The sequence below is a fragment of the Mytilus edulis genome, chromosome 13 (genome assembly GCF_963676685.1).
Source record: "Mytilus edulis chromosome 13, xbMytEdul2.2, whole genome shotgun sequence".
Taxonomy (NCBI): Eukaryota; Metazoa; Mollusca; class Bivalvia; order Mytilida; family Mytilidae; genus Mytilus; species Mytilus edulis.
Window position 1 is genome coordinate 51,208,133 of NC_092356.1, and position 20,699 is coordinate 51,228,831.

Sequence of the window (20,699 nt, forward strand, 5' to 3'; positions counted from 1 at the left end):
GGACCAGATAGTATACCATCCTGTATACTAAAGACAGCAGCAGACCAACTTGCTCCAATTCTTACAGAACTTTACCAAGCATCCCTCAACACCGGAGAAGTCCCTCAAGATTGGAAAGATGCAAATGTAGTCCCACTTTTCAAAAAGGATGAAAGACACTTAGCATCAAACTACAGGCCTGTATCACTTACCTCCATTACATGCAAAGTCCTATAACACATTGTACACAGCAGCGTAATAGACCATTTCGACGAATACAAAATTCTCACAAATGCACAGCATGGATTCCGCAAACGACGATCTTGCGAATCCCAACTCATCATCACCATTCACGATATTGCATCGAATTTAAAAAGAAACAGCCAGGTAGATATCATCATACTAGATTTTGCTAAAGCGTTTGATAAAGTGCCACACCATCGCCTACTACATAAACTTGAGTACTACGGAGTAAATCCTAAAGCAAACAGATAAGATAATTCCTACAAAACAGAATGCAAAGCGTTATTCTAGAAGGAGCTGTCTCTGAACAAGTACTATTACTCTCTGGTGTTCCTCGAGGAACAGTTCTTGGACCCTTACTGTTCCTGGCCTACATAAATGACATGCCAGAAACAGCAACATCATCAGAGACCAAACTTTTTGCAGACGACAGCCTCCTCTATCGAACTATCAGTAACGAAGCAGAAAGTGACCTACTACAGAAAGATCTCACATCATTAAAGGATTGGGAAGATTAGTGGCAAATGAGCTTCAATTCAAAAAAATGCATTGTAATTAGAATACAACCCAAGAACCGTCCTGTAATACCAACTAATTACAAATTACACGGACACACACTGGACACCGTTGAAGCTAGTAAATACCTGGGAGTTACTATCAGCAATAATCTAATCTGGGACAGACACATCGACAACATAGTGGGAAAAGGAAACAAAACACTAGGCTTCATACGACGTAACCTAAAAGATTGCACTAAACCAGTCAAAGCAGCAGCATATTCAACAATAGTAAGACCTTCAGTTGAGTATGCTTGCACAGTATGGGACCCTACGAAACAGGCTAAAATAAAAGCAATCGAACAGGTACAGAAAAGAGCAGCTAGATTTGTAAGCAACAACTACACACACCGCACACCTGGCTGTGTAACAAAAATGGTAACATCTTTTAAATGTGAAAGCCTTGAAGACCGCAGAAAACAAAACAGGCTATGCATGCTGTTCAAAATCCAAAATGATCTGATAGATATAGATAGACACCAATATCTGACGCCAAACGATAGCCGGACCAGAGGTAAAAACCGCAACAGACGCCTTCTGACAATCATTTTTTTCCAAGGATCATTAGAGACTGGAACCAACTGCCAACATCAGCAACATCAGCTGACACAGTTGGTGGATTTAGAGCTGCCCTGAAGGCATGTTCTGCTAAAATTTAGACAGTAACATCCTGTACATAGTTTTAATTGTATATATATAGAGAACGTTTTATCCTGTAAATAGCCAAGAGAAAACTTTCTGTGTTGTCCGACACTGCGTTAGTTTTCGCGGGACCTCATACATTCAAAATTTGAATTCAGTTCCTTACCTGGAAGAAGAAGAACATATTATTTTCTTTTGCAATACAATATTCTATTTTACTTAATGGTACAGATTTCTTCGATTCAAAACAACATATAAATACATGACAATATAACATTGTTCCTCTTTCGCATCGTTTATTTTCTCTCTGCTTATACCTCCAACGCTTGTACGCACAATAAACATATCAGCAACTGTAAATATACCAATGTGACCAACTTCAATTCGACGCAACTGCGAGCACTTTCAATACTAATACACTTAAATAACAAACTTTATATAGTACCTTAAACACCACCCGTAGAAACCGCCTGAACTTTCCGCGTGCCTTATGCACCTAACATAACACATTGTAATTGGTACATACTGTTGCAAAACCAAGTTTTCAACAAGATTAAGTGTATTTATAATTCATTTTGTTTAAACTGATGTATGGATTTTTTTTATAGTTCTGGCATGTTTATAGATTGAAGGACTCTTTGAATATAAAACATGAATATTTAGTTGTATATCAGCAATGAAATGAAGAACACCCCTTGCTAAATTTGGCATGCACAGAAATTGTTGCTCGTCAAAGAGAATTTTCTCTAAATTTCACGCTATTTCTACGTACACCAATGGCACTCATTTCTCACTATTTCAATTTTGATTTCTAATTATAAGGGCAGCTGAATTTCACTTCTACCTATTATCTTAAATGTAAAATATAGGTGGCGACAGTCATCTTTATTCACTTCCCTTTAACCTAATATTAGCATACAGAATAAACTGGTTTATGATGTAAAGGGAGAAGACGCTTTTCATTGTTTTGATAAACTACCAAAAGGACGTCGATAATAGTTTTAATTGTGAAAATCGTACACAACATGCACAAACAAACAGTGTAGTATCGTCTCATAGCAGAACAAATCGTTTTTTTCAGAAAGTTGTTATTTCAGGAATAGGAGATATACTTCTGTCATATAGGACACTTCAAGTTGTCGCACAACTTTAAAAATAGAAAAATGTTTAATTCAATTTCTTCCGGGTAAGTACATGTTTTTTCAATGGAATTTTATTTGAATTTCAACAGAATCACCAGGGATTTAATTCAAAAGAGAGTGGCAAGCTGAGACTTCTATATGATTTCAATGCCTGTGGAAGTTAATCTATTTGTATAACCTAAATAAGACACGCCCTGACCGTAATCGATATTTTCTTACCAAGAAATAATTGTTGCGATAAAAAAAATCGGAATATACCAACCGAATTGATCATGTTACTTTGTGTCGTCTTTGTATAATTTCAATTATACAAAGAGAAGGATTGTGCCTGATGTTCATATGATGAAATCATAATCTTTCAGTCAGTTTAGTTGAAGTCTGGAGCTGGCATGTCAGTTAACTGCTAGTAGTCTGTTGTTATTTATGTATTATTGTCATTTTGTTTATTTTCTTTGGTTACATCTTCTGACATCAGACTCGGATTTCTCTTGAACTGAATTTTAATGTGCGTATTGTTATGCGTTTACTTTACTACATTGGTTAGAGGTATAGGGGGAGGGTTGAGATCTCACAAACATGTTTAACCCCGCCGCATTTTTGCGCCTGTCCCAAGTCAGGAGCCTCTGGCCTTTGTTAGTCTTGTATTATTTTAATTTTAGTTTCTTGTGTACAATTTGGAAATTAGTATGGCGTTCATTATCACTGGACTAGTATATATTTGTTTAGGGGCCAGCTGAAGGACGCCTCCGGGTGCGGGAATTTCTCGCTACATTGAAGACCTGTTGGTGACCCTCTGCTGTTGTTTTTTATTTGGGCGGGTTGTTGTCTCTTTGACACATTCCCCATTTCCATTCTCAATTTTATACACAATTATGTATACTGTAAATAAAGGCAACAGTAGTATACCGCTGTTAGAAATTCATAAATCGACAAATCCGGGTAACAAACTAAAACTGAGGGAAACATCTCAAATACAAGAGGAGAACTATGACACAACAGAAACACAACATTAAAATGTAACACACACAGACACGAACTATAATATAATAATGGCCATTTCCTGACTTGTAACAGCACATTTTAAGAAAAAAAAGGTGGGTTGAAGCTGGTTTTATGGCATGACAAACCTCCCGCTTTTATGGCGATGTTAAATATAACATTAAAATGACAACATTACATGACAGGATTACAATACAAATAAATGGGAGAACATATAGGACAGAGAAACACGGATAATAGCTAACAAAAGGTATCAGATTTAAAATTTAATACGCCGGACGTGCGTTTCGTTCACAGAAGACTAACCAGTGACGCTCAGATAAAAAAAAAAACTTATTTTCTTGAGCGATTTATTTCGCGAGTAGGAAAAAAACGCAAATATAAATTGTCGCGAATATGTAAAACGCAGATCTTTTCTTATCAAAATACATCAAGTTAATTAGAAAAACGCGAAATTAAAAAGCCGCGATTGGACTAATATGGATAAAACGCGAAATAAAGTATCCGCAAAAATATGTTGGTTCACAGTATTCAATATATATATATGACGGCTACAGTGAAGGCGATTTGGTGTCACGATATCTCAGTAGCATGGGTTCGAATTCCGGCGAGGGAAGAACAAAAAATTTGCGAAATTAATTTTACAGATCTAACACATTGTTGGGTTGATGTTTAGACGAGTTACATATATATATACAAATACTCAAACATTTACTTGCCACTCGACTAGGTCTGTGTACACTATATTTTGCAATGTAACTTGCAAAACCCAGAATGTTGTATACCTCCTTCAGTGTCGATGTGGCATGCAGTATGTTGGCGAGACAGAGCAGCCATTCAACAAACGCATGAATGGTCATTGAAGTGACTACACTTGCCAGCACGACCTACCCGTAAGTCGTCATTTGAGAACACATGGGCACGCACAAGCTGATCTCAAAAACCTTACCATTACAATAATAGACCACAACGAGGGTTGGTCGAAGGTCGACAGAGTCGTTCGGGAAAGATTTTGGATAAGAAAGTTAAGGACAGTTTCCCCAGAGGGCATACATGAAAAAACATAGAATGATTCCCTCATTTTCCTGTCATCACTTGTTTCTAGTAACTCCGGCTTCCGTACTGGCTTTACAGTTCGAAGATATTTTTTTTAAATACCAGTTTAAATTACAGGGCTCCATTCATTTGGGATGGATGTATAAGTACATAGCCACGTTCAATTATTTTACCTTATTAGATAAAACTTATTTTTGCAATCAGTATTAAACTGTTATTCTTTTGGGAGGCTTAAATATGTAGTTTCTGTTGAAATTGCCCTACCGTTGTCAAATTTGAAATATTATACCAACTTGGATCGGTTAGGGCATTTTTTGATTTTTTTGTTTGAGAACTGCTCTATATGCAGTTATAACATCTAAACTGTCAAAACCTTTGGAAATTTAGAGTTGTGCTAGTTCACATCGCAAATAACTATTTTTATTTGGCAAATCTTTGTAATCTTTGCGCCGTGTTTGGAAATTTTAAAATTGTACCAGCGTCTGTGGTGTTCGCTTAAATTGTATAAATTTCAAGATTATGATAGTTTTTCAGTTTGAATATATTGACATGATTCATTTGGCATCGTGCTATTATTGAAGAAGGATATCTGTTATCCGAAATATCTAATATTTGTTCATTTCATAGTTATTAAATGGTGATGTTGTACCCTTTTTGACTTGTTATATATTATATTTTGTAGTGTACAGAATCATATTACATGATCCATCGCTCTGTAAGATTGATCGTTGACTATTTATTCAGTCATTTTATATATATATAAATATACAAAAAATTTGCGAAAGCAAATTTACAGATCTAACATTGTTCATTGTCGATCGGGTGACATAACTTATCGGAAATATTTACCAAGCTAATATCTAATAATATAATAGACGAAGAAGAAAAAAATAATACAAAAAAGTTATAAATCAAATTTAACAAGCATTACAAGAGAGAACAGTTAAGATTAAATATGGTCTGCCTTTCATGTTCAATTAATTTGTACATGTTGTATAAGTGATCCAATGCTCAGAGGTGCTCCCGTTTATGTTATACTTTTATTTTATTTTCTATTACATTCTACAAAGATATTCTTTTTGATTTATTGTCACATATATCATTATATTTGGCAAACAGGAAGTATTTTGATGTCTTTTTAAAAAACTGTAAGCAATTATTTGTTACCGGATGTAATTTTAAGGTTACCCAGTAAGCTTGTCATGTTTAAACTGTAATGAGACCTTTTTTTTTAATATGGAGTTCGGTAGTTTTATTATTCTTCTTTTTGATTTTTATCTGTTTTTACATTGATTTTGCTATCATTCATCACTTAATATGCATTGCTATACAGTTATCAACGCTTACAGCCATTTAATTTGTCGATACTTATAGATTGGCATTGTACAGGGTCATGCTTTTATCAAACTCTGTGTTACGTCTTTTTACTAAATCAATGAAGTTCTCATTGATTGAAATTTTTTTCAAGATACATTTTGTCAATTGTTGTAATTAGCTCCCAGTAAAACTGAAAAACACTGTTATGAAATAGAAATTATTTGAACATTAACTTAATTTTGGCTTAAAATTTAAAAAAAAAAATTATTTTTGATTGAATTAATTTGGTTAAACAGTAAGCAGTATTTTTTTTTTCAACTGTCGGTGTTTTTTACCATTGAAAAATGGCATCGCTCTTATTAATACAAATCATGAACAGTCATGCCTAACTCATAAATATATCCTTGCAGTCGAAGCAGAATGTCGAATAAGTAAAGTAGATAGAGTGAAACATATAACTTCAATTTTACACATGGATTACAATCATTTTAATGACCTAATATTTCCAAAAACTATGACCCCTTAGTTGTGTTTTTTTTATAATTTATTATATTTTATCCAAAATTGGTAATTTGCCCAAAGTATATGAAAGGAGGATTTAGATATCATCATCTCTAGTATCAACGCTTTATGTTTATACATTATTAAACATAACGTTATCATTACAGTTCCCGTGGACAACAATGATGCTTTGTTTAACAATGATGAACGTTTGTTTGTTCTTTTTCAGTTGATTTACAAGATGACCGAACTAGACGGGAATTTTGATTGTGTTGAAAGACTAGAAACATCTGATTTACACCTTAGAGATCCAATTTCTTTACCACCAGGGAAAGAATACCATATTTATATAGCTTACACTCACGAAGATCTTGCATTTGTAGTAAAGCTAGAAAAACTCCTACGATGCGAAGGTTTTACATGTTTTATCCACGAAAGAGATTCCATTGCAGGAAGTTCAATTGCAGAGATTATGGTAAACCATATTGAAGGATCGGTAAAATTTGTGTTTTTGTTATCAAAAAATTCCATTAATAATGGATGGACGCGATTTGAGTTCGATGTTGCACAGATTTTTCAAAGTCAAGAAAGAGGATACAAGCCAATCATCTTAAAGATAGATAATTGCGACCGTCCCGATTATTTGAAACATTATACGTACCTGCAAGCAGATGGTCCTCTCGATGAATGGGTTGGCTTACTATTGACAGCATTAAACGAACAAACAGGTAACCTGACTTTAAAATGACAGAAACAGATAATAATCATAAATATCTCTATTTTAAAATCATTCTATTTCTATTTTCTATTTTAAGTATTGCAGCTTAAATTTTTAATCACAAATTCACCTAATCAAGTCTAAATGATAAAATAACAAAAATACCAAACTTCAAGGAAAGTTGAAAATGGAAAGTCCGCGATCAAGTGGCAAATTCAAAAGCTCAAACACATCAAACGAATGGACAACAATTGTCAAATTTCTGACCTGGTACAAGCATTTTATATGTAGAAAATGGTGTTTAAACCTGGTCTTATAGCTATCTTAACCTCCCACTTGTATAGTCTACAATATTATTCATTTTGCATATTCTAAATAATTTTAATTTAAAAACACGTTCAGACAAAATCACATGTTCAACTTCTTTTCAAAGCTTCTGTTAAGACATCTAAATATAGAAATTTAACATTAAAGGGGCACTAACTGTCAAATCCATGTTCATCGAATGGACTCAAATTCTCATAATTGATTGATAACAATGTAAAACATTTTTCCAAATTAAAATGTCTAAAATAACCAATTTACAGGGCATGGGCTCGAGAATATGAAGCTTTATTTCGTATGTCTTTTCGTCTAGACGCCATCTTAGTAACTATCGAGTTGACCTCCGAAGACCTTCGATGGTCATATGAGCGATATAAGCATAAATAAATAGATAAATACTTGTACAATTGGTTTTTATTTTAAGTAGATATAGGAAGATGTGGTGTCTGTTTAATTTTATATTATAGATTAAAAGTATATGTTAATCATCGTTTTTATCAGTATAAGAATGATATTGTGTGGATCGAATCCGTCAATCAAATTATTTGCCTTTGTTTCACTTTCAATGTTGTTATTCTTTTCCTTTAAATAGCTCAACAAACGCACTGCATTCGTTATCCATCTCTTGCTAAGGGGTTGAATTGAAGTTCACATGACTACGGATTCAATGAGATCGAATTATTTACTTGCAAGTGAATTATTCATCGTAAATGTTTGTTAGCTTATTTTTACAAAATTGAACCATACTGGCCGCTAAAAGCGAATTATTATTTCACTATTTCACTTTCAGAAATGATTGAACAAATCAAAATCCCATTTTTAGCTCACCTGGCCCGAAGGGCCAAGTGAGCTATTCCCATCACTTTGCGTCCGGCGTCTGTCGTCGTCGTCCGTCGTCCGGCGTCCGGCGTCCGTCGTCGTCGTCCGTCGTCGTTAACTTTTACAAAAATCTTCTCCTCTGAAACTACTGGGCCAAATCAAACCAAACTTGGCCACAATCATCATTGGGGTATCTAGTTTAAAAAATGTGTGGCGTGACCCGGTCAACCAACCAAGATGGCCGCCACGGCTAAAAATAGAACATAGGGGTAAAATGCAGTTTTTGGCTTATAACTCAAAAACCAAAGCATTTAGAGCAAATCTGACATGAGGTAAAAATGTTTATCAGGTCAAGATCTATCTGCCCTGAAATTTTCAGATGAATCGGTCAATCGGTTGTTGGGTTGCTGCCCCTGAATTGGTAATTTTGAGGAAATTTTGCTGTTTTTGGTTATTATCTTGAATATTATTATAGATAGAGATAAACTGTAAACAGCAATAATGTTCAGCAAAGTAAGATCTACAAATAAGTCAACATGACCAAAATGGTCAGTTGACCCGTTTAGGAGTTATTGCCCTTTATAGTCAATTTTTAACCATTTTTCGTAAATTAAAGTAATCTTTTACAAAAATCTTCTCCTCTGAAACTACTGGGCCAAATTAATTCAAACTTGGCCACAATCATCTTTGGGGTATCTAGTTTAAAAAATGTGTGGCGTGACCAGGTCAACCAACCAAGATGGCCGCCACCGCTAAAAATAGAACATAGGGGTAAAATGCAGTTTTTGGCTTATAACTCAAAAAACAAAGCATTTTGAGGAAATCTGACATGGGATTAAATGTTTATCAGGTCAAGATCTATCTTCTCTGAAATTTTCAGATGAATCGGTCAATGGGTTGTTGGGTTGCTGCCCCTGAATTGGTAATTTTGAGGAAATTTTGCTGTTTTTGGTTATTATCTTGAATATTATTATAGATAGAGATAAACTGTAAACAGCAATAATGTTCAGCAAAGTAAGATCTACAAATAAGTCAACATGACCAAAATGGTCAGTTGACCGGTTTAGGAGTTATTGCCCTTTATAGTCAATTTTTAACCATTTTTCGTAAATTAAAGTAATCTTTTACAAAAAGCTTCTCCTCTGAAACTACTGGGTTAAATTAATTCAAACTTGGCCACAATCATCTTTGGGGTATCTTGTTTAAAAAATGTGTGGCGTGACCTGGTCAACCAACCAAGATGGCCGCCACCGCTAAAAATAGAACATAGGGGTAAAATGCAGTTTTTGGCTTATAACTCAAAAACCAAAGCATTTTGAGGAAATCTGACATATAAATAAATGTTTATCAGGTCAAGATCTATCTGCCCTGAAATTTTCAGATGAATCGGTCAATCGGTTGTTGGGTTGCTGCCCCTGAATTGGTAATTTTGAGGAAATTTTGCTGTTTTTGGTTATTATCTTGAATATTATTATAGATAGAGATAAAATGTAAACAGCAATAATGTTCAGCAAAGTAAGATCTACAAATAAGTCAACATGACCAAAATGGTCAGTTGACCCGTTTAGGAGTTATTGCCCTTTATAGTCAATTTTTAACCATTTTTCGTAAATTAAAGTAATCTTTTACAAAAATCTTCTCCTCTGAAACTACTGGGCCAAATTAATTCAAACTTGGCCACAATCATCTTTGGGGTATCTAGTTTAAAAAATGTGTGGCGTGACCTGGTCAACCAACCAAGATGGCCGCCACCGCTAAAAATAGAACATAGGGGTAAAATGCAGTTTTTGGCTTATAACTCAAAAAACAAAGCATTTTGAGGAAATCTGACATGGGATTAAATGTTTATCAGGTCAAGATCTATCTTCTCTGAAATTTTCAGATGAATCGGTCAATGGGTTGTTGGGTTGCTGCCCCTGAATTGGTAATTTTGAGGAAATTTTGCTGTTTTTGGTTATTATCTTGAATATTATTATAGATAGAGATAAACTGTAAACAGCAATAATGTTCAGCAAAGTAAGATCTACAAATAAGTCAACATGACCAAAATGGTCAGTTGACCGGTTTAGGAGTTATTGCCCTTTATAGTCAATTTTTAACCATTTTTCGTAAATTAAAGTAATCTTTTACAAAAAGCTTCTCCTCTGAAACTACTGGGTTAAATTAATTCAAACTTGGCCACAATCATCTTTGGGGTATCTTGTTTAAAAAATGTGTGGCGTGACCTGGTCAACCAACCAAGATGGCCGCCACCGCTAAAAATAGAACATAGGGGTAAAATGCAGTTTTTGGCTTATAACTCAAAAAACAAGGCATTTTGAGGAAATCTGACATGGGATTAAATGTTTATCAGGTCAAGATCTATCTGCCCTGAAATTTTCAGATGAATCGGTCAATCGGTTGTTGGGTTGCTGCCCCTGAATTGGTAATTTTGAGGAAATTTTGCTGTTTTTTGTTATTATCTTGAATATTATTATAGATAGAGATAAATTGTAAACAGCAATAATGTTCAGCAAAGTAAGATTTACAAATAAGTCAGCATGACCAAAATGGTCAGTTGACCCGTTTAGGAGTTATTGCCCTTTATAGTCAATCTTTAACCATTTTTCATAAATCTAAGTAATCTTTTACAAAATCTCCACTGAAACTACTAGGCCACAATCATCTTTGGGGTATCTAGTTTGAAAAATGTGTCCGATGACCTGGCCATTCAACCAAGATGGCCGCCACGGCTAAAAATAGAACATAGGGGTAAAATGCAGTTTCTGGCTTATAACTATGAAACCAAAGCATCTAGAGCAAATCTGACAAGAAGTCAAATTGTTAATCAAGTCAATATCTATCTGCCCTGAATTTTTCAGATGAATTGGACAACTGGTTGTTGGGTTGCTGCCCTCCAATTGGTAATTTTTTAAAGAAATTTTGCCGTTTTTGGTTATCTTGAATACTATTATAGATAGCGATAAACTGTAAACAGCAATAATGTTCAGCAAAGTAAGATCTACAAATAAGTCAACATGACCTAAATGGTCAATTGACCCCTTAAGGAGTTATTGCCCTTTATAGTCAATTTTTAACAATTTTCATTAATTTGGTAAATTTATGTAAATTTTTACCAAATATAGTTCTCTGTTACTAATGGGCAAAGTTCATTATAGATATAATTGTAAGAAGCAAAATCGTTCAGTAAAGTAAGAACTTCAAACACATCACCATCACCAAAATACAATTTTGTCATGAATCCATTTGTGTCCTTTGTTTAATATGCACATAGACCAAGATGAGCGACACAGGCTCTTTAGAGCCTCTAGTTTGATTTTGTATATATTTCGTAGCTAGTGACGCAATCGTAACAGTGAAACACAAGATTTTCCGTTACATATCCTTCTTATTAACCAATTGAAATAACTTCGTTCTCCTCTGGTAAACTTATAAAACTTATTGTCGATTTATATTTATTTCTCTAATTCTATGGAAATTTATCCCTTTTCGAAATTGACAACTTCGTGCAATGTGAAAGGCACTCGAAGGGGATTTTCGGTTTACAAAAAAAGAAAGTGTTTTTTTTTAATCATTAGAGAAACAGATTCTTACATAGTTACTCGTTGATTATCAGATTTATCCAATCTCGATAGTTAAATTATAAATTTTAAGTATCTCGATTGGATAAATCCGTAATCCACTCGTATAAATGTAAGAATCTTATTAGTTACATAGTGTGCTAGTGACCTATTACGGTATATATGGGGTGAGAGCGAAGCTCGAATCCCCATATTGAATTTACTGACCCCATATATACCGTATTACGTCACTAGCACACCATGTAACGAATTTATCTTACCGACTATCTTAACGTGTAAAATTTAGACTAGTGACCTATCAAAATGACCAAGTCTTCAATACAGTTAGCATTAACATGATTAAGAAACTACTTCCTTTGATCCTACAAAAACAGATGCCAACAATGACAACTTGTTAGATTTAAATGTGCTTTATGAATTTATTTCACTTTATCATCACTTTCTTCGTCTTTTGAAACCTTTAAGATTTTTTCTCAGTACTGTTTTGTTTTTCTAAAGGGACGTAACTCCACTACTAACCGTGTATGAAATAAGCCCCGCCTCCCAACTAACCTAATATTAAATATACACGGTTTCCACGAGGACGTTTTTAACCAATCATATTCCTAGAAATGTAAAGGAGGTAAGATAAATATATATAACAGGATAAGTATAAGTTATATTCAACCAACTGTACCGACCTTAGTTAGTTTCCTGAATCAGTTGTGTGAAAATTTTTTTTAACGACATTATATATTTATTCACCAAATATCTTGCATGTCTTGTTACATTGTTACACCAATAAACCAAGCTTTTCTTGATGTACATGTATCCTGTTATGTTCCACTGATTACCCCAGGCTGGTATGAATGTATATATTATAATTACATGTATAAATTTCTTGAAATACAATTGTACATCATTTTAATGCATTATGTTTTATTCTATTAGATCGTCTTAACTTTTTTTGTGACTTTAGTGATGGATTAAATTGCATTGTTCTGATTTCGTTATATCATTTGATATATTCTTGAACAAAAATTTTATAAACATTTGATAAATATTTACATTTTTCAGTTTCTGATTCGATACATAAATAAATAGGATTTGTCAATTTCTGATTCGATACATAAATAAATATGATTTGTCAATTTCTGATTCGATACATAAATAAATATGATTTGTCAATTTCTGATTCGATACATAAATAAATATGATTTGTCAACTTCTGATTCGATACATAAATAAATATGATTTGTAAATAGAAAGACCTGAAATTGTTAGGAAATAATTCAGACCAAAATAACTTTCAAAATTCAAATTTGATTTTATCATAGTTACTCATAAATAATTTTCCAATTTAAAAAAAAAAGTGGTTATCTTTTTCTTTATTACATATATATATATACATAACATAGACCATCATTCTTCTGTGTCCATTTAAACAATAAAATATTCCATTTACATATGTTTAACTTATTCTCTTCTATTAAAATAATGAAACATGAAAACATGTAGTTGGTTAATACTAAGGTTTTCATTAATTTGTAAAATACAGATCCGTTTGCTAACACCAATTGAAGGTTCAATTTATCTTTACAAAATGACTTGTATGGATATATTTGTTGAAGAGCTTGAAACCTCAATGTAATTACCTTTCCAGATCAATTTCTGTCTATGAATATTAACAATACTTTTAATTGAATTTTCAGACTTTAACATCTGAAGCCAGTCTTTTGGGATGGCTTTTTCAAGATATTTATTCCTGCAAATCAATTATTCTTGCAGTCCAATTTTTGCAGGATGAAAAGTTGAGATATGTAACCAGTGTCATCTTTAATATCATTGACAATTATTAAGTTACTCTTGATCCAATTTTCAAAAATAATATTTTTATTTTCAAAATCAATCAGTTTGTTCCCCAACATCACCTGTTTTCTTATTTCTGTGAAGTTTGTATTTTTTTCGTCTATCCATCGCCTGATATTACCCAACATTTAAAATACTTCTCTTTAAAATCGGGGATATGTTTGATATATTCTAGAATGTTCTTTTTTTTCAAAATTCATCTTACAAATTAACCAAAAAATACCAACCACACTGAAATATTTTAATGGAGTTAACTTCCAGTTTGAAATATCATTACTAATGAGTTTACTTACCCAAGATGCTTATAAAATAACTTTGTATGTCGATCATTTGTTACCCCCCCCCCCCCCCCCTTTCATTGTATGACTTTATCATGGTTTTTCTTTTAACCCTATCTGGTTCACCATCCCAGATGTAGTTATAACATTTACATTCTTTATCTTTTTCTATGGAACGGTGCAGACATTTGCCAAAAACGTAAACAGTGGTAAAATAATGTTTATATAATAAGAATTTTCCCAATTAAAGTTAAATTACGTTTCCCAATAAATGAAATAATTTATCGATGGTGTAGGTATTTTGGTTAGTCCCAGGTGTAGTACTGTCAATACATTACAATTATTTAATATTTCTGCTCGACCAAATAGAAGTCATGGTCACAGAAAATATATCCCACCCACTATGCACACCGTGACAATTGAAAGTCTGTTAACGTATGTCCAAACACCTTTAGGAATCCATCATTTCAGAACTAAATTCTACTCCATTCCATTGTCAAAACTGTTTTAACTATTTCAAGAGGCCCAAAATACTTCCGTTACTGATTCTCGTTCTGTTTTGTATAGACTAGTTGCAATAATCATGGACATTGCTAACTATAGACTATTCAAACCAGTATCGACTACATCCAAAAATGAGGATAAACGTAATTTTTTAAAGGTAGAATTTGCCAATAAAGGTTTAGATGCTGTAAATATATAGTAAGTTTCATATGGGGTTCATGACGCGTTAATGGCGACGTCATCTATTAATGTTGTTGTGTTTCATTGTTTATTTTTCAACAAAACGCCGCAGAAAAAGTCCAGCGTCCGATAAATTCGTTATACGGTTAACTACTGACCCGCTACGGATCCATAGAGGGTGAATAAAATTCATAGGGGACTCGGCCTCCGGCCTCACCCCCCATGGATTTTACTAACCCTCTATGGATCCGTATGGGGTCAGTAGCGAACCATATAACTTATATTATACTTACACCAAGTCTATTGCATCCAAGATTTTGATCGACAATATATTTGTTGAGTTTGGAGGATTCATATTTCAACAGGCAATCGGTATTCCAATGGGTACTAATTGTGCACCCCTACTAGCCGATTTGTTTTTGTACTCGTATGAAGCAGAATTCATTCAAACCCCGTGTTTGATAGTTCTTTCATTTGTCTTTGTTCTATTATTAATATGACTTTTACTGTTGAATGGTTTTATGTGATATCCGTTTGACGTGGCTCAGTACTTATACATCTCGTCAATGTGTTTGTATTGTCTTTCATTTTTTGGTGGTGTGTTTTGTATATGCGACTTTTATGTATTTCTTTGGTTCTTATAACGTGACTCTGTACTTTAAAAGATCCCGTCAGTATGATATTCTATTTTATGTCATTATGATATATTTCTATTATGAATTACAATATACGTTGAACCACAAACATCAAAATCGCGTAGTGGAAATAACAATTTGTGGATTCTTATAAATTCTATATATAACGTTTGGACTAGTTTAAATCTCGTTCTATTTCGGAAATTTTTTCTTACATACTTTAGATTTTTTCACCCTGTATGCTAACATTGCCAAGGTAAATTTTAAAATTGTTTGTATGCACATTGAACGACAAATATACGTGACGTATAAAATTTTCTGACGTCAGACACACAAATCAATGAATGTGTATGTAGATAAATGTTTTTTGTGTTCTGTTAAATTGTTCCTTTTAAAATTGTTATACTATGATGACTGATGTACCCATATTTTGACTATTTTATTTATTGTGTCTGTTTAGTTAACGCATCTATGTAAATATAACGGAATTTGATGAAACTGTCATCAAAGTGAGAGGGTTAGCACTATAAAACCTGGTTTAATCCACCATTTTCTACATTTGAAAATGCCTGTACCAAGTCAGGAATATGACAGTTCTTGTCCATTCGTTTTTGATGCGTTTTGTTATTTGATTTTGCCATGTGATTATGGACTTTCCGAATTGATTTTTCTCTAAGTTCAGTATTTTTGTGCTTTTAATGTTTTCTAAAATACAAACAGAAAAAGCACCTTGCGAAATTCTTTAATTTCACTTTCCGATATACTGTATAAACATTGAATTTCGTGGGGTTAGAATTTCGTGTTTTTGTATACAAAAGTAAGTTCGTGGGGATTAATTTTCGTGGTTTTTAACTTTAGAAAACAATTCTATAAATTTGACTTAATAATTGACAATACTTTAAAAAAACCAGATCTGAACTTTCGCTTTTGGGAAAAGTCAATAATCGCATTTCATAGTAACAGTGATCTTTACTCAAGTGTTGCAACCTGCATACGATATCCTATCACTGAATAACCCATATAATTTAGCCAAAACTTGCATCTCATATATCCAAGTGAACTTGAAATTAAGGACACTACTGATACTAGAAGTACTGCTTCATACCTTTTTTCCTCAATATTGACACAGATGGACGACTTCACACGAAAATCTATGATAAACGGGACGATTTCAACTTTCCCATTTCTCAGCAGTAACATACCCTCTGCCCCTTCGTATGGTGTTCTCCTAACGCAGAAACTGCTCCAACAAAGTTATGAGGACAGATTCAAAATGACACACCAAAAATGTTACGGACACCATCACAAATTGGTTGATCCATACTATGTATCTTTGTCCAAACTAACTGTGGACATTTTAACAACGTTTGTCATTACGTCGTCTGATCTTTTTATTACCAAACGTGACTTATTCCCGAATGTGACTGTTTAACTGAGTGTAAATTCGTATTGCTTTAAGACGTGGCAAGGTACTTTTCCATCCCAAATTAATTTGTTGGGTTTTAATGTTGTGTTTGTTGTTGTCATCGGATTTTGTCAAATGTCTTAAAGTTTGTAGTTGTAAATTATATTTTTTTTCTGTTGTATTCGTGTGTTGTGTTGGGGATAACTAGTCATCAAGTTCATTTGGTAGATTTAATTTTGGATCAACGAAATTTACACGATATATTTGGTTTGCAGTTTAATCAGAAGAAACACCTACAAAGCTAAATAATACAATTAATTATCTAATTACTACTAGAATTAAATATCAATTAGTATTATTATTTTCAATGTTATTAATATAAGTTAGATAAGTCATACTAATCTAATCTTTAATTTTATCCAAATTCTTTCTCAATTTTCGGAATACGTTTTAGAAATTTATATGTGACGTTACTTTGAGCGTTGCATTGACTATGGCTAACAGGGCTGTGATTTTGTAATGTACATGTATTCGTTTTTATTCTATAGCTAGTCACAACTTCAGTTTAATCATGTATATCTATTATATAGTCCTTTTATAAAATTTACTGTTTGCAAAACTATATATTATTCTTGATAATAAAGATGGTTTTGTCACAGGCGGATAACCCTGGCCTCACAACTTTTTGAAACTTTTGGTCCTCGGCGATCTTCAACTTTGTAGTTGATATGGATTTCAAACATTTTACATCTGAACATAGTTTTGTGTGGACGTAGCGCGCGTCTGGCGTATAACAATAGTTTTAACCTGTTACCTTTTGATGGCTATTATTCGTATGTTTCTCTGTCCTATATTTTCTCCCATTTATCTGTTTATTTATTGTAACCCTGTCGTGCAATGTTGTCATTTTAATGTTATAATTAACACTGCCATTAAATTGATTTTGCATGCCACAAAACCAGGTTCAACCGACCATTTTTTTCATAAAGTCAGGAAAATGGCCATTGTTACATTATAGTTCGTTTCTGTGTGTGTTACATTTCGGTGTTGTGTCCTTGTTGTGTCGTAGTTCTCTTATATTTGATACGTTTCCCTTAGTTTTAGTTTGTAACCCGGATTTGTTTTTTTTTTCTCTATCGATTTATGAATTTTGAACAGCGGTATACTAATGTTGCCTTTATTTATCCATGTTCTCAATTTTATTCTCTCAGTTTTATTTTTCACATTCTTCTCTGTCATGACCAAAATATATTACTAATGCTTTGACTGTGAGAAGACTTTGATCCTTCTTTCAAATAATGCCCTTTTATCACTAGATTGTGATTTTTTTTCAGGGCCAAAAAACTGTTTCCTTGATTTTAGTATAAACGAAATCGAGCGCTTTAGACAATTGGTTGAAAAAGGAAGCGAACAACGACATTATGTACGAGTTGTTGTTGTTGGAGAACAGGGGGCAGGTAAAAGTTGTTTGGTGCATCGACTGCTAAATAAAGACATAAAAGATGTTGTTTCAACGGATTGCTTGGATATACAGGTTAATGCTTGTGGAGTTGATTTGGATACAACAGAATGGTGTTTCATTAAAGGTATTTACTCCTTTATGTATCATGACAGGCTACCCATACATGTTTTAATACGTAAAATCGTTTATCGTATATATATGTTAGACTCAGATTGACGTCCGGCCTCTAAACGACGTCCGTTCCTCAAATCGACGACCGTTTCTCAAATCAACGTCCAAATCTGACGTCACATTCTCAAATCGACGTCCAATATTTTGATACTCTAATCGACGTTCAATGACAGTTATGTGACGGCATGTTTTAACAAAACTACGCCCGATTACTGGACTTAATTGTTTACACTTATACATGTACATGTTTTGTAGGGTTCAAACATATTAAAGTTTATCAATTTGATAAAAAGTTAATAGAATCGATCTACATAGTAATGTGTTATTTCTATTCATGTTAATAAATGACCTTCATGTAAGTGGATGTAAAAAAAAAAGCAACCTAACAATAAAAAAAAAACCCAACCAAACGACATCTAGAGGGCATTATTCAATCTTCAACAATAGACAAAATAAAGAACTGCAACTAATCGTTTTTACAGTATTATAATTTAGTCTTTGTACGATGTTTTGCAACAAATTTCTCAGTTTTACACCTGAAGTGAAACATATACGCAAGAATTTTGCATTATGTTTTATATTGTGCTGTTACACAACTATTCTAGGTTGAGTGCACACACACGTTTAACCCCGTCATATTCTTTATGCAGGGTAGTGCAGAGGTTGTTCGATGGTTTATGTCTGTCATATTTGTTTTTCGGATTGATTTTTTTTTTAATTAAGACCGTTAATTTTTCTAATTTGAATTGTTTATGCTATTCATTTCATACCACGTCTCCTTATGTTCATGTAAAAATATATCACAACCTGTTTACATATTCAGTCTAGTATATGTTATAAATCTTTAAAAAAAAAAACACACACACATTTTTTTTATAGATTTAATATGTAACACATAATTTTATTAAAGGTCTAAAGATTTCGGCTACTGTCGATTCTGGTCAATTTTGTATTATGTGACCAAAACGGGCGTTGATTAGGGAAACTAAAATTTAGACATCGATTAGAGAAGCCAAAAAATGGACGTCAATTAGATAGGCATAAAATTGGCCAACGATTTGGAAGGATATTTTATTTGGACGTCGATTTGAGAAACGGACGTCGATTAGAGACTGGACGTCGATCTGAGTCTTACATATATACGTGTTGAGTGGGTTGCTTACTCTTCTGGAGCACCTGAGATCATCCCAATATTTTGATGGGGTTCATGTCGATCATTCTTTAGTTTTCTTTGCAGTTTGTTGTGTACAATTGTTTGTCTGTTTGTCTTTTTTTATTTTTTTTAGACATGGCATTGACTGTTTATTTTCGACTTATGAGTTTGATTGTCCCCCTGGTATCTGTCGTCTTTGTTTTGCACAATAAGCAACGTGGGGATGATGATAAAAGGACGGCGGTCGTTACCGCTTTGTATTACGCTTCTTATAACATACGGTTGAAGACTTGGTTGATTTATATCTTACACATATGACTAGTATTACGTCAAGTATATGTTCAGTGCTAGAAGTGGTGAATAAGAACAATATCAAAGTAACTTTTCTCATGATAAAAATTTCAAATCAATAGTTTGCATGCGTTGGAAATAATACGGATAAATTATATTTTAAAAACTACAATTGTATACCTAAAAAAACTGTGCAGCTTTGTCGATTGAGATGTGTATGCAAATGCATCAATATTTATCGAGATAATTGCTTTAGAAGATCGTTTTTTTATATTTGAATAAAAGATAATCTGAGCAAAGCGATTAAAACATTAGGACATTTTTCGAAATACTTTTAAAATAGTTTTCTACCATAGATTACCTCACCTGCACGAGAAATCTATCCCTAATTGATTAATTTACCTGACCAGAAAAATATCGTATTTTTTTCCGACGTAGTTCCGGTATACTTTCGGTTTGTGCCCTTTGAACTTAAGGACGCTTAACTATGGCAACAGAATACGCATGCTCGAAAATCCTTTCTGTGATTGGACAAAATGCTGTCATGGTGGGTGATTTGGTTGTGTTTGAAAAAAAACGTCTCGTTAATTATATCGTGATGGAAAGCAAGTGAAAAACTATAAATATTTGAACTAGATCTAGATTTATATTTTTATTAAAATAATTGTTTCTCCAATAGCTCTTTGCATCCATAACAGCTGTTTATTCGGGACAATTATATAATTTTCAATGTAAACTTTGTTGTACGAACGTACATGACTTTTAGAACGCACCTACGCATGTGAGATTTCCGCGGGGTTTTGGTGAATGTAAGCAAAAAGATACGACGACCGAGAATACTGAACACAAACAGAGAAAACGTTATTTAAATGGTAAATCGAAATGATAGTTTTA

At 33.3% G+C, this 20,699-nt stretch overlaps 1 protein-coding gene across 1 annotated transcript in view; it reads left to right on the top strand.

Moving 5' to 3' along the window:
- Positions 1–2,325: 2,325 nt before the first annotated feature.
- LOC139502268 (uncharacterized) overlaps positions 2,326–20,699 on the top strand; it is a 52,416-nt gene continuing 34,042 nt past the window's right edge. Inside the window, exons 1-3 of the mRNA XM_071291700.1 lie at positions 2,326–2,607; positions 6,666–7,164; positions 18,063–18,314. Coding sequence (XP_071147801.1) covers positions 6,678–7,164; positions 18,063–18,314 — 739 coding nt within the window. The 5' untranslated portion in view covers positions 2,326–2,607; positions 6,666–6,677. The remainder of the gene's footprint in view (positions 2,608–6,665; positions 7,165–18,062; positions 18,315–20,699) is intronic.